Here is a 13,236-nt window from a genome sequence, read left to right as displayed (position 1 = left end):
AGCGGTGGACGTGGAGACATACGCGCACGTGCACGCACGCACGCAACTGGGGGGAGGGTGGCGGGGAGGGGGGGGGAGACGAATATTGCAGCGACCAAAAAAAAAAAGAGAAGAGAGGAACGCCGACCGAGGCGAACTCCATCCACTGCGCCGCGGATTTTGCGCTTTTTTTTTTCCTCTCCAGAAGCGCGTCCCGCACGGACACCCGCAAGAAACACAAGATTACTCTCCGTGAGTCATCTCACGCCAAAAAGAAACAAACATGTCATCGTCGGCCAAAGACAGCGGGCATTACGCCAACTATGTGGGACCGTACCGCCTGGAGAAGACGCTGGGCAAAGGACAGACAGGTCAGTGATGCGCGCGTGACGCGCTTCAGGACCCGCTGACATCATGTTGGGTCGCTTTTATCTGATTTTGTGCATCTGCGTGTTCTGAATGTGCGGCAAATGAGGAAGTGCAGAAATGCCCGATAAGTGCGGATGTTTGGTGGATGCGGCTTTGCTGGATGCAGGGGGGGGGGGGGGGGGGGGGGGGGGACTGCTGCTTCCATGCTCATGATGACAGTGATGACGGTGATGATGGTGGTGGTGATGATGAGGATGATGAGGAGGATGATGGTGTGGTGGTGTGCCTTTAATCCTTGTTGTCAGGCAGAGAGGGCTCGGTGTTAACGGGCCCGCGTGGAGTTTTCTCGTCTCTAATTCCGTTATATCGTCCATCTGCTGCTCTCTGCAGAAGAGGCAGAGCAGTGATGCTGCACTGTCCGGTCCCTGCACACACACACACACACACACACACACACACGCACACACACACTGCAGCTGCAACATCACACATTCCTGCATATTAGCTGTCATGGTGTCTGCAGAGAGCATTGTTGGACCTTCTCTCTCTCTCTGGGTTCAGATGGCTGGCTGGTGTTCTGTGATTCCCAGTAAGAACAGTAGGACCAGTAAGACCAGTGTGACCAGTAGGACCAGTAAGACCAGTAGGACCAGTAGGACCAGTAGGACCAGTAGGACCAGTAGGTCCAGTAGGACCAGCTACTGTACATCACAGTGTTGTGTGTGGGTTCATCACTGGCTGCTCGTTAAAAAGAAATCAAACCAAAGTGTCATTTTTTGGGAGAAATCTGTTCAATTTTATTGTAGATTTAAACTTTCTGGTGGTTTTGAAGGCGAGCGCTGTTTCCACCATTTAAACAACCCTCGACATGGACACAATAATAGAGACACCCCTCCATATAGTACTTCATATCCTGGTCTAGGTGTTGAGTTGAAGTAGCCCAGAAAAACATGACATCATAATTCATATTTAAAGGAAACTCTTACAGGACCAACATAGAACCAACTAGGAACACATGAGCACTTCAATGATCATGAAACATCAGACGGTCACTCATTCAGACATTTCTTTAACATCAACATCTCTAAAGGCTCGAGGGTCTTCGATGGAACCTGGTTTCTTTCCGTTACCTGAACTCTAAAGAACCAGCTGAGCCTTTGGCTCCAGCTTCTTTCTTCGTATTTCCATTTTATTTGACAAAAAAGTGCCATCAGGATGTCCGGGTTTGGTCCACACCAGCGTCTCTGTAGCTGCTGAGTGCTGAAGTCTCGGTCTGCTGCTCGGTGCTGAGCAGGAAGCTTTGAGAGCACGGAGAGCGACCGGCAAAGAAAAGTGAACCAATGAGCTTAAACTCACGATGAAGCTCGTTGTGTTGCCACATTGTGTTCACGTTGTCATGTGACACCACGCTGTCATAGTCGTACAGCGAGTGATGAGGTCTCTCAGTGTGAACAGCAGCTATGTGGTGTTGGTGTTTGGGATGCCCCACCATCTGTGGTCACATGCAGCCAGAACTGATCCAGGTGCCGCCCCCCCCCCCCCCCCCCCCCCTCAGCACCGGCAGGTCGAAGCTTTACGCCGCTCTGTTCCCTCGATGGCTGAATAATTCATAACCGACCAATTATCTGGTTGGATTGTAACAGCCTGTATTGCTGCTTTGTTAATTACACAATGCTTCCATTTAAAGCAGATGGAATAAAATGAGCGCACACAGATCGTTGGCTTTGTTCTGCAGCGGGATTAATTATAGGAACTGAATCAGAGGAGGAGTGAAGGTCCACGTCCTGTAAACTCACCGGTTCTCTTCTGTCGCTTCCCCGTCCAGCTGCTCTCACATGTTGCTCTGCAGCTTTGATCTTCTCTGCACCACAGTCACCATAATAATATGTTCTCAGCATTTATTTTACAAAGGTTGGACAACATGTCTCCAAGTGTCCACAAGTGTTACGATGTTGGAAAAAGAAATGGCGGCTCCACTCGTCACATAGACTGAACTATGAAAAACTGAGGTTTGAAAAGCTGATGGAAAGTTGTGGTCGGACTCGTGTTCGGAGCTCCTCAACCTCAGAGGAGGAGCGGCGCTCAGAGCGTCTGTGGAGCTTGTGAATTAGCTTAAGTGCATATCTGTGTAGAGGCAGAAACCATGTGCAGAGGTTGTGTTTCTTCTGTGTGTGTGTGTGTGTGTGTGTGTGTGTGTGTGTGTGTGTGTGTGTGTGTGTGTGGTGCTCATGAAGACGGATGCTCTGCTTGTTTGAAGGCTGCTGGTATGAATCGAAGGCTGTGCAGCTGAGCCGGCAGTCAGGGAAGCCTGAATATCATTAATCCTCCTCCGCAAGTGTGGAGAGAGCCCACACTCTTTGTTACTGAGTGTGTGTGTGTGTGTGTGTGTGTGTGTGTGTGTGGGGAACACAGGGGATCTCTGAGGGAGTGGACTAATGGATCTTGAGACATGAACCAGATTTGATGGTTCACTTTATTAATAAAGCAGCGCAACAAAACCAAATTACCTCCAAGTGTGTAATTCCAACTGATGCTCAACCAGCTGTCGTCATAGAACGCTCTGTAGTTCATAGACGTCCCACGAAAAATATCATCCACGTCATCGTGAACCAGGAAGTAAGAAGACCGTGAAGGACCTCACAGGACGGGTCCAGAACGCTCTTCATGTCATTCATATTCATATTCAGCGACTCTTCTCTGTTAGCGTAAACAAACCATAATAAATAAACCTTTTAAAATAAAGAACTCTTTGGTGTTCCACTCTGGGGTTTTTCTTCCCTGTTCCCAGTAATGAGAGCCCATTGGAACAATGCCTTCATGTGTGTGTGTGTATGTGTGTGTGTGGTGGTCGAGGCTGTGCTGACTCTGAACAATTAGTCAGTGTGTCTTTATATATATATGTGTGGGTGTGTGTGTGTGTGTGTGCGTGTGTGTGTGTGTGTGTTTCCCATGACTCCGTACAGTGTTGTCATGGTTTCATCTCTCCTCCCCACAATGGACCACTTAGTGATCTCTGCAGCGCGGCAGCCGCCATCTTTAACGTGTTTTAACCCTTTGTGGGGAAACAGGAAGTTGAAGGAATGATGTGAGAACCGTGCTCTGGTCTCTGGTCTCTGGTCTCTGGTCTCTCTCTGGTCTCTGGTCTCTGGTCTCTGGTCTCTGGTCTCTTGTCGACTTCTGGACAAACTTTGAGTGTGAAGAGTTTTCTTTAAATCAGTGTGTGGACGGCTGATAACGTACATGTGATGCTCACACACGGATCACACAAACAATATTCCTCTATAAGCTGTAATATGTGTGTGTGTGTGTGTGTGTGTGTGTGTGTGTGTGTGTGTGTGTGTGTGTGTGTTCTCCTATGGTGAAAGTGTCATGCTATTGACATGGAACATCCTAAACACTGTAGTCCCTCGGCTCCGGTTGGTGTGTGTATGTGTGTGTGTGTGTGTGTGTGTGTGTGTGTGTGTGTGTGTGTGTGTGTGTGTGTGAATGTGTATGTGTATGTGTGTGTGTGCGTGTATGTGTGTGTGTGTGTGTGGGGGTGGTGTGGCCCCAGCACAGATGGCTGCCTTTAGGTGGCTGAAATACAGCTTCATTATCAGCAGGTTTGCAGGTGGTAACACTCCCATGACTCTCACCGTGTATGTGTGTGTGTGTGTGTGTGTGTGTGTGTGTGTGTGTGTGTGTGTGTGTGCTTGATGAGGATGTTTTATGAGGGTCTACCTCATTGTGTTTCATTGAACCGTCTTTGCTTCATTATTCTGCATTAAATGTGAGAAACATTAAAATAAACATCACAAGATATTTATTCCTCCTCGTTTGCATCCAGAAGACTTTAAACATCAGCAACACATCTATTTATTCTTTATTATTTAGTGAACAAAGTTCTCATTGAGATTAATTCTGCTGGTCATCTAAATTATGCCCTCCCCCCCCCCCCCCCCCTCTCTCTATTCTATACACTACACATTTCGTTCCCCAGCTGAGGGCTCGGTTACCATGGCAACCGCAGGAATGCTCTCTCCTCTGTGTTCTCAGACAATGAGAGAGAGAGAGAGAGAGCGAGAGAGAGCGAGAGAGAGAGAGAGAGAGAGAGAGAGAGACAGAGAGAGAGAGAGAGAGAGAGAGAGAGAGAGAGAGAGAGACATGCTTCCATGTCCTTTTTTTGTGGGCGGTGGAGAAAGTTTAGCATATACCGTCGGAAAAAATGCACTTATCACGAACGAATATAATGATGTTGCACATCAGATTAAACAGCAGAACCTGGGCTACAAGAATATGTAAGCCGTTTTTACATGCTCCAAACACAACTCAAACAACAACTAAATGAATTACCAAATGTCAAAATCAAAAGAGCGCCACCTAGGCAACCTACTCGCCACATTTCTGGCTCTACCGCTCTGGTATTTTATGCAATACACACACACACGATACCTCAAAAGAAAACAGACACTCCACAGATTCCGCACATGTACATCAAATCCAGCTAACACAAAGCATCAGCAGGATATGAGCCAAAGAACACCAACAACAGAGATCGCTTCATCAAACGATAGAAAATGTATCTTACCTTTGCTGTTTTTCATCGATATATTTATTTTCCCGGTAATTCCAGACTGTGTTACACTAAAATCATTCCGGGCATTTCTACGTTGCTGTGAGTCCAAGCAGGAAGTCTGAGAATCGCCTTGCCTCATAGCCAGCACATCTCACAGGACGGCGCCCTGCTGATTCTGATCAGCTAACAGTGCTGTCAATCTCATTTTGGTCGGTATAGCTAAATTCTATTGGCCCTAACACTTCAAATGAGGTGTCAATCATTGAAATCGACCAATGGTTTGCTGAGATAGAGCCCTGCGTACTCACGGGGCTGACATCGAGAAGAACTCCAGTACGCAGAGAGGCTCAGAGAGGCCTTCAAAATAAAGCCCAAACTGCTGTATTTGGATGTATTGAACACCATTAGTGATATACAAGTGAAATATATAGTTTGGTACATGAGAAAATTAAAATGGTACAGATGGTGCCAAAATGACCATTTTGGAGACCTCGTCTGACCCCTCTGTACTAAAACCTCTCTAAGTTTGTTCTGCTTCACTTTATCAAAGTCAAACTTTGCAGAGAGGCTGTTCACATATTGTGCTATGATTTGGGAGAGGTTTAGACCTGCAGCTGCATCATTCCAAAGAGATAATCATCCTGAAAGTGCTTTTTCTTTAGGCGAAACCTGAAACTTTTCAATTTGTGCTGTGTCCCATCTTCATTTACTCTTAACCAGTAACATATACACTGATAGTTACACATCTGAGCAAATCTCACAAGTGTTCCCTTTATTATAACACCAACATTATTGAAATAGACCTTGTAGTTGCAGAGATACACTCTTTTTAGTATGGGTATGCAATTTCTGAGCAGAGGCCTAAAAAAATAGGTCAGTTTTTAACAGGTTCCTACTGTTCCCCCCCCCACCCCCCCACCCCCCAGGCTGCAGGAGGGAGAGGAGAGAACTAATGACGCAAGAAGAGAAAGAAGAAACATTTTCAGATCAGATAAAAGAAAAGATCTCTCAACAGGAACAACAGAGTCTGTTTATCTGGCGCGGCTCGACGGAGAGAGAGATACTGTTAGTGTGATTCAATTAGCTGAAGCACACACACACACACACACACACACACACACACACACACACGTGTGTTCCCGGGTGTTGAGTTAGTTTGGATTGCTGTCATCTTGCCTCTGGCTGTCAGTCACTAACAAGTCTCCCAGAGCGAGTCAGCGTTCTGCTGCTGAAATATTCAGGTAGCTGAAGAAGTGTGTGTGTGGATGCAACTGTGTGTGTGTGGATGCAACTGTGTGTGTGTGTGTGTGTGTGTGTGTGAGAGAGAGTGTTGCTTCTTCAAAATGTTCTAATGATGGGATTGTTATGGAAGTCTCATTTATTTTCCTGGCAGAAACATGATAGTTTTCATCATAAAACAGCTGCTCAGTTTACAGCCCAAGGTGGAATTTAAAGAATTCACACCGAGACGCGTCTCAACCAGGAGTCCACCTCCGGTTCTCCGGTTCTCCGGTACGCAACCAGGCCATCAGATGTGAATAACGGGAGAAAAATGGATTCAATGCAGGCATCGAGCTCCTGCTGTCGCTCTGCTGTTCAATAAGGATGAGGGGGAAATTTGTATAGTTTATTGTATTTAAAAAAATGCATTTATTCGTTCCTACCACATCTACCGGCATCAAAACAGGAAGTCGCGATTTGAGCAAGTTGCAGCCAAGTGTGACGATGACGAGCGGTGCGGCTTCAGGCCGGGAGTTTAAAAGTTGAGAGTCATTTGAATTATTTTATGCAGAAACGAGCAGCAGTACCAACGGTGAACAGTGGGTTTGTGGTCAAATGCGTATCTAGAGACGCGACTCGGTGTGAACGAGGCCTAATGCAGGATCCGTACCGCAGAGACCCGGGATCAGGACCCGGGACCAGGACTCGATTAGTCCAAATAGTCAACAAGAATCCCATGGATGTTGGTCGACTTCTGGTCGAGCACACCATGCTAACGTTAGCTGTTAGCTGTGGGCAGCACAGTCCTGCTTGGCTAATTAACGGCGCTAACAGCTAACGCTAACAGAGGTTGCATTGAGTTACATTATGATGCGTTCCAGCTCTTTTCAGTAAAAAGTATTTGCAATTGGCAAAGGTGAATTATCTTGTAAAAATAAGTTTTTGGTGATCAACAGGGATTAATAACACATTAATGATGACATGAGTGCAGGTTGTGATTTATTGTTTTGTTCTTTTACCATGGTATTGAATTGTTTATTGAGTGTGTAATTCACTGGTATTGGTATTGAATACTTGTGAGATCCCTACGGGGCTTTAAGGTGGATTTAGACCTCTCTTCTCATTTCCTGTCTGCTCTCTACTGTCTTCTTGACTCCTTCTCTCCTCCTTTCTCCCCTCTGTCCTCCCTCTCTCCTTATGTCTGCTGCTAGATGAGTGATGTCTCATCGCTGCAGTTCGTACAAACTCGTGTCCTAAATTCATCCAGTCAATCATGTTTATGATGTGTTTGTCGGAGCTTTAATCAGCTCCTGCGGCGTGCATATGCCCAGCTGGATAATTGTCATGTGAGTGCTGGTGATTGCTTCGTTGGTAGGTACGTAGCACACGTTTGCACCGATGAAGTCGATGATGTGAACGCGTGGGACGACGTTTTCACCACCTGCTGTGACGGTTTACGGCTGTTTTTCGGCGTAGGCGTTCGTGACGCAGCGTCGATGACGTCTGTGCGGATCGGATCGGAGAGGAGATGAGGTTTAGAGATCCTGCTGAGCTCCATCGGTCCCAATCAGCAACACTTAACAACCCCATTTCAACACCTGCTGAAGATGTAGACGTGAAGAGGTGCAGCAGAGGTGCAGCTGTCAGATATCCAAAGACGATACCAGGATAGAAGTCCAGCTGTTTATCACTGAGTTACTGGTGCACATGTCAAGAGGAGAGGAGCAGTTTTTAGCCTTAAAGCAACTTTATTTATGTTGCACCTTTCATACAAACATACAGTAGCAACAATAAAAGATTAAATACAAAAATAAATACAATAAAATGGGATGAAAATCATTTAAAAACCAACAATAAAAGCTCTAAAACAAAGGCCATAACATTACAACATTATTAACATTAAAAGCCAAAATAAGAACATTTGTCTTTAATTTCCTTTTTAAAGTACGGAGTTTATCATTTAAACATCCAGAAGCAGAAAAACAGGAAGTACTTTTATAGGACACATAAGGAACATTTATACCTTTATAAACAATTCTAAAAGATAAATGTAGCCGCTCCAGTGTCTTTAGCAGTGGGGTGATGTTATACATCTTCTTTCTGAATCAGCTGTATTTGCTGTATTTTGTAGTTTAGAATTAATCCGGTAAAAAAGGAAATGACATCATCATAAATGAGCGTTTAAGCATCTTTCTCAATCAAAGGTCTGACTTTGTCGATCTTTCTAAGGTTAAAAAGAGGACGTTGATGATAATGTGAAAATGTTCAGAGACTTGTGAGGAGTTTCATTAACAGTAAAAAAAAAGAGTGAAATTAATTAGTGAACAAAACAGAAAACCAGCAGCGTGGTGAGAAATATAAATCAAACTAAATGAACCTTGGAGGTCGGAGGTTCCAACCAATCAGCACAAAACAGTTTTAGTAGAAAAAATAAAACATGTTTGTTGCCGCATTTAATGACTTCCTGGAAAATATGAATATTAAATATAGAATATGTTTTATCAAACTTACATTACCTTTTTTATTGAACTTATTATAGTAAAAGTATTAAAGGATTTATGTATGACTAATTACCCCATTTGAGAAACAGATAAAGACCATTAAAGTTCAGATAATTCCACCTCCCAGCCTTTATTAGTGACCATCCTTCTGTTTGATCTGGAACTTACAGGAAATGGAATATTTTGGGTTTTAGACCGACATGGAAAGACGTGACCTCGGGCTCTGGTGTGTTTTAGTTCGGTTCATCCGGTGACCGCCGTCCTTCTGCTGATCGTGGGAAACGTTTAAGAAAGCAAATCGGTTTTACGCGATCTATCTGATTTACGTCTGAATCAAATAACATCAGCTTCACCTGCTGATTGCATGCGGAGCTGCTCGGGTCACCGTGGCTGAGGGTTTGGGTCACCAGGCTTTAATCCGTGTAACTTCCTGTCGGGTCCGATAGCCCGACCAGCGCGTCTTCACGTGCTTCAACATTCAACAAGAGAGCGATTTAATGCCTCAATCAATAGGCGGGAATGGATAAGCCCCTCATGGAGCCTCGGCCCTCTTCCCTCGGCCAAAAACGTAATAAAATTGAGCATAAATCTCTCTCTCTCTCTCTCTCTCTCTCTCTCTCTCTCTCTCTCTCTCTCTCTCTCAGAAACTCTATTTCATCCTTTTCCAAAAAGCAATCTGGACTTTTTCCCCTGAGTCAGCACTTACAGGGTCCGGGAGTGAAGCAGGGGAAATTAGCATCTTTACTTCCCTCTGCCCACGCTCGACCCCTCGCTTCATTTTCGTAGCAATATGGAATTTCTGGTATCTCGTGTTAGATAAATAAACTCCCCCTCCCTCCCTCCCTCCCTCCCTCCCTCCGACCGTCCGCTAAAACTCCTGACTAGTGCATGATGGGACGGCCGAGTGCTTTTGGCAACGAGCAATTTGACTTTGGAGCTTTACGGCGAAGAGGACGCGGATGGAAAGTCCACTTAAACACGAAACCTTGATGAGGTTTCTTTTTGCAATTGGCTCATCAGCATTACCCATGAGCACCAGGGACAGAGGCAGCAGACTGCGGCGCTACGCTCGCTCCAGCTTTTTGCTGTTTCGTGTCCTTCTGCACCAGCGGGCCGCCCCCATGGCGGACCACACAGAAGGTCCGATCTCTGGAAGAACCCGGTCCCGACTAGTGGTGTAATGGACCGCTGTCGATCTGTGATCCGTACTGATCCCCCTCACAGTTTAACGTAAACCATCAGAGTGTAAATAAAGTTTTACTGACTCAGTAGAACTTGTTTCTAGTCTCTGATCTCTGATCATGTTTCTTAAACCAACAGGAGGAGAGCTAGTAACGTTAGCAGCACCGCTAACGGCTAACAGGAGGGGAGCTAGTAACGTTAACAGCACCGCTAACGGCTAACAGGAGGAGAGCTAGTAACGTTAGCAGCACCGCTAACGGCTAACAGGAGGAGAGCTAGTAACGTTAGCAGCACCGCTAACGGCTATCCAACGGAGGTTCACTTCAGTCCATTTAGAATTTCTGATGGTTTACTGGCTTCAGATCAGTAAACCAGCTGCCATAGTAAACCAACAAAGGGGTCTGCATCTGTTAATATGGATCATCAATGCTCAGGGATCTCTAGAAGTTATATTTGACCCGTTGCTCCTCTGGTTCCTTGCTGCCTCAGAACAGGCGTCCGGTCCACACAGATGGTCCGTCAGCGTGCAGATGAGCTGCTGGAGCCCTCGGTCAAACATGCAATCATGTGGCATAATGAGATTAAGGGGCGGGGGTGTGAAACTCCATTATACTCACTTTACTGGTAGTGCTGGTAGGTACCCCTGCTCCCAGGCATGTGTGTGTGTGTGTGTGTTGAGGCTGTAAATGACACAATACATCTTCATAATTCCTGAATACACACATTAACCGAACTCACAGCTACAGTAGTGTATCCACAGACATGTGTGTTGCAGGGCTTGTATAGCTGTCTTTGTGAGGACCAGTTTTATACCGTCATCGCGAGGACATTTTGGCTACATTTACGTCGCCACTTCAAAGGACTGTTTAAGGTTTAAGACCGCGGTTTTTAGGGCCAAGATAAGAATGAAGTTTAAGTTTATTGCAGAGAGACGGTGGAGCATTTAGTCGTATCGCTAAACACGACTAAAGGCATCGTGTCAGTGAGGGTCCCTACATGTATAGGAAGACAAGTGTGTGTGTGTGTGTGTGTGTGTGTGTGTGTGTGCATGCTCTGTTGCAGTATTTCCAGGTAGCGTTCTGTCTCTGTGACCTGCAGTGTGCTGCATTACAGCAGAAACAGGCTGCAGCCTCTCTGCAGTAATCTCACACACACACACACACACACACACACACACACACACACACACACACACACACACCGACCGTGTCCTACTGGTGTTGTTGGTGGAAAAGAAGCCTTGGCTGCAATACTGTACATTACTCGTGAAACTTGCGTCGCTGGTTACCTGTGTGTGTGTGTGTGTGTGTGTGTGTGTGTGTGTGTGTGTGTGTGTGTTTGTGAGAGACAGCTGTTGCAGGCATTAAATGACTAGAGGTTATAGATGAGTAGGTAAATTAATTATGCTATGCTAAATTATTTGATGGTAAACATCTCTCAGCTGCTGGCGGCGGCGAGGTCGCTGTGACATATGCTGATCCCCAGAGGATGAACCCTAACGTGTCAACACACAAACAATATCACGATCTAATGTGTGCAACCTTCGTACATGTCGAGGCCACCGATGTGTAGAAAAATCACTAAAAGATGCCGTAAATGAAATTCGCTGCAGGATTTATGTAATTCTACGGTGGCTTCTACGTGCTAACATCCCACTTTGAATGTTAGCATGTCATTAGCACGCATGCTACGGATGCAATGAATGTGGATCAGCTCAATTTCTGACTCTATGACTCTTCACCGCTGCGTCAGCCGATCTGGGAACACGAGCAGACAGTCGACGTTAGAAACAAACCGAAATAAAGACGAACGATGAAATAATTACTCAAACTGTCTGTTGCAAACGTCTACTACTTCATTTTCACTAAATCTCTCTTTTTACTGAAGTGAAGTGAACTGAAGGAGCGTCAACAAACAGAAAGCTCATGCTAACGTTATGCTAACATGCTAAGAATGTTTATTTTGCAATATTTAGCATGTTTTAATTTCATAGGTTCGCTTGGGATAGTACACAAGGACACAACAATGTCATTGTTTATGATAGAAAAGACAAAAATGGACAAAAATAAATCTGCCAATATTTCTTTGAACTTGACATGTTGGGATGTTTCTGCTTCATCTGAGGCAGCGAAGAAGTCCAAAGACACCAAATCACTCGACGGTGAATGTGGATCGAGAAACCAAATATCATTTAAAAAGATTTATTCTGCAGTGACACGTTTGAATAACAGCTCAGGAAGACGTGACACAGTGTGTGTGTGTGTGTGTGTGTGTGTGTGTGTGTGTGTGTGTGTGTGTGTGTGTGTGTGTGTGTGTGTGTGTGTGTGTGTGTCTGTGTGTGTGTGTGTGTGATCCTCTGGCCTTAATCTGTTGATAATCCAGCCGTCCAGTGTGAAGGAGACTCGTCTGATTTTAACAACTCACAACGAGAAGCTGACATTTGGTTTTGCTGTGAAACATAAAATGCACGAAATAGAGCTTCAGTTTCACACGTTAGTCGCTTTTATTATTATATATATATTATTATTATTATTATTATTATATTATGGAAATTAAATTTGACTCAAAGCTGTGTGTTGGTTCAGAGCTTCATTTGGAACCCGGATGTTTTTATTGTTGTTTTTATTGTACGATCTCTGTTGTTGTGAGAATGTGAGCTGGGTAATGGAGGAGGGGGGGGGCAGGAGGTCATGACCCTCATTACACCACCTGCCAGATGGCCCGACACCACATGTGTGTGTGTGTGTGTGTGTGTGTGTGTGTGTGAGAGACATTTAAACCCCCGAACAGAAAGTGAAACAACAAAAGGCTTTTATTCTGAAATCATTTTGTGATGAATCTTTTACATCGTTGTTTATCAAGAACACGTTTTTAAATGTATTTCTGGTTCCAGCTGCTCAAACGTTTTTCTCTTTCACACACTGTCAATTATTTTCATTATATATATTTTTTTTAAATTTTCTGGCATTTTGTGGACAAAACATTTAATGAATAATTAAAAACAAAACAAATTATTAACAAATGGATGATAAACGTTAGTGGCTTTCTTACTTACACAACGAGAGACAAACTCACTTTAACTTAAACTTAAATCATTGCACACACACACACACACACACACACACACACCCTGTGGGGGGAAGAATCAAGTCAAGTTCCCTTATTTGACCCCCTTCCTCCGTCGGGCTAACCCCGCCCCCCCCCCAGACTACCCACAATGCTGCAGGGCTGCTGGGTCTGCCATGTGAAATGGACTCGACCCCCACCCCCCCCCACCCCCCCATATGTCAGGGACAGGCTGTTGTTCAGGTCTTCTTCTCTCACCTTCATCAGCGAACACACCTCAGTCACAGTGGAATCAACAGAGAAGACTTCACACTCGAGGTTCCTCTAATCGTCTAGTTAACGAGGTTCAGCTGCTGTTAACTG

The 13,236-nt window shown here is 45.1% G+C and overlaps 1 protein-coding gene across 1 annotated transcript in view; it reads left to right on the top strand.

Annotated features, from left to right (window-relative positions):
- Positions 1-262: 262 nt before the first annotated feature.
- Positions 263-13,236, top strand: part of LOC306700272 (serine/threonine-protein kinase BRSK2-like) — a gene marked incomplete at both ends in the record, with an annotated part of 89,270 nt that continues 76,296 nt past the window's right edge. The window contains one exon of the mRNA XM_079165239.1: positions 263-350. Coding sequence (XP_079021365.1) covers positions 263-350 — 88 coding nt within the window. The remainder of the gene's footprint in view (positions 351-13,236) is intronic.

The sequence above is a fragment of the Pholis gunnellus genome, assembly GCF_910591455.1.
Source record: "Pholis gunnellus genome assembly, chromosome: 1".
In the NCBI taxonomy this organism is placed as follows: domain Eukaryota; kingdom Metazoa; phylum Chordata; class Actinopteri; order Perciformes; family Pholidae; genus Pholis; species Pholis gunnellus.
Note: the sequence above shows the minus strand (reverse complement) of the source record. Positions and strands in the feature narration are given on the sequence as shown.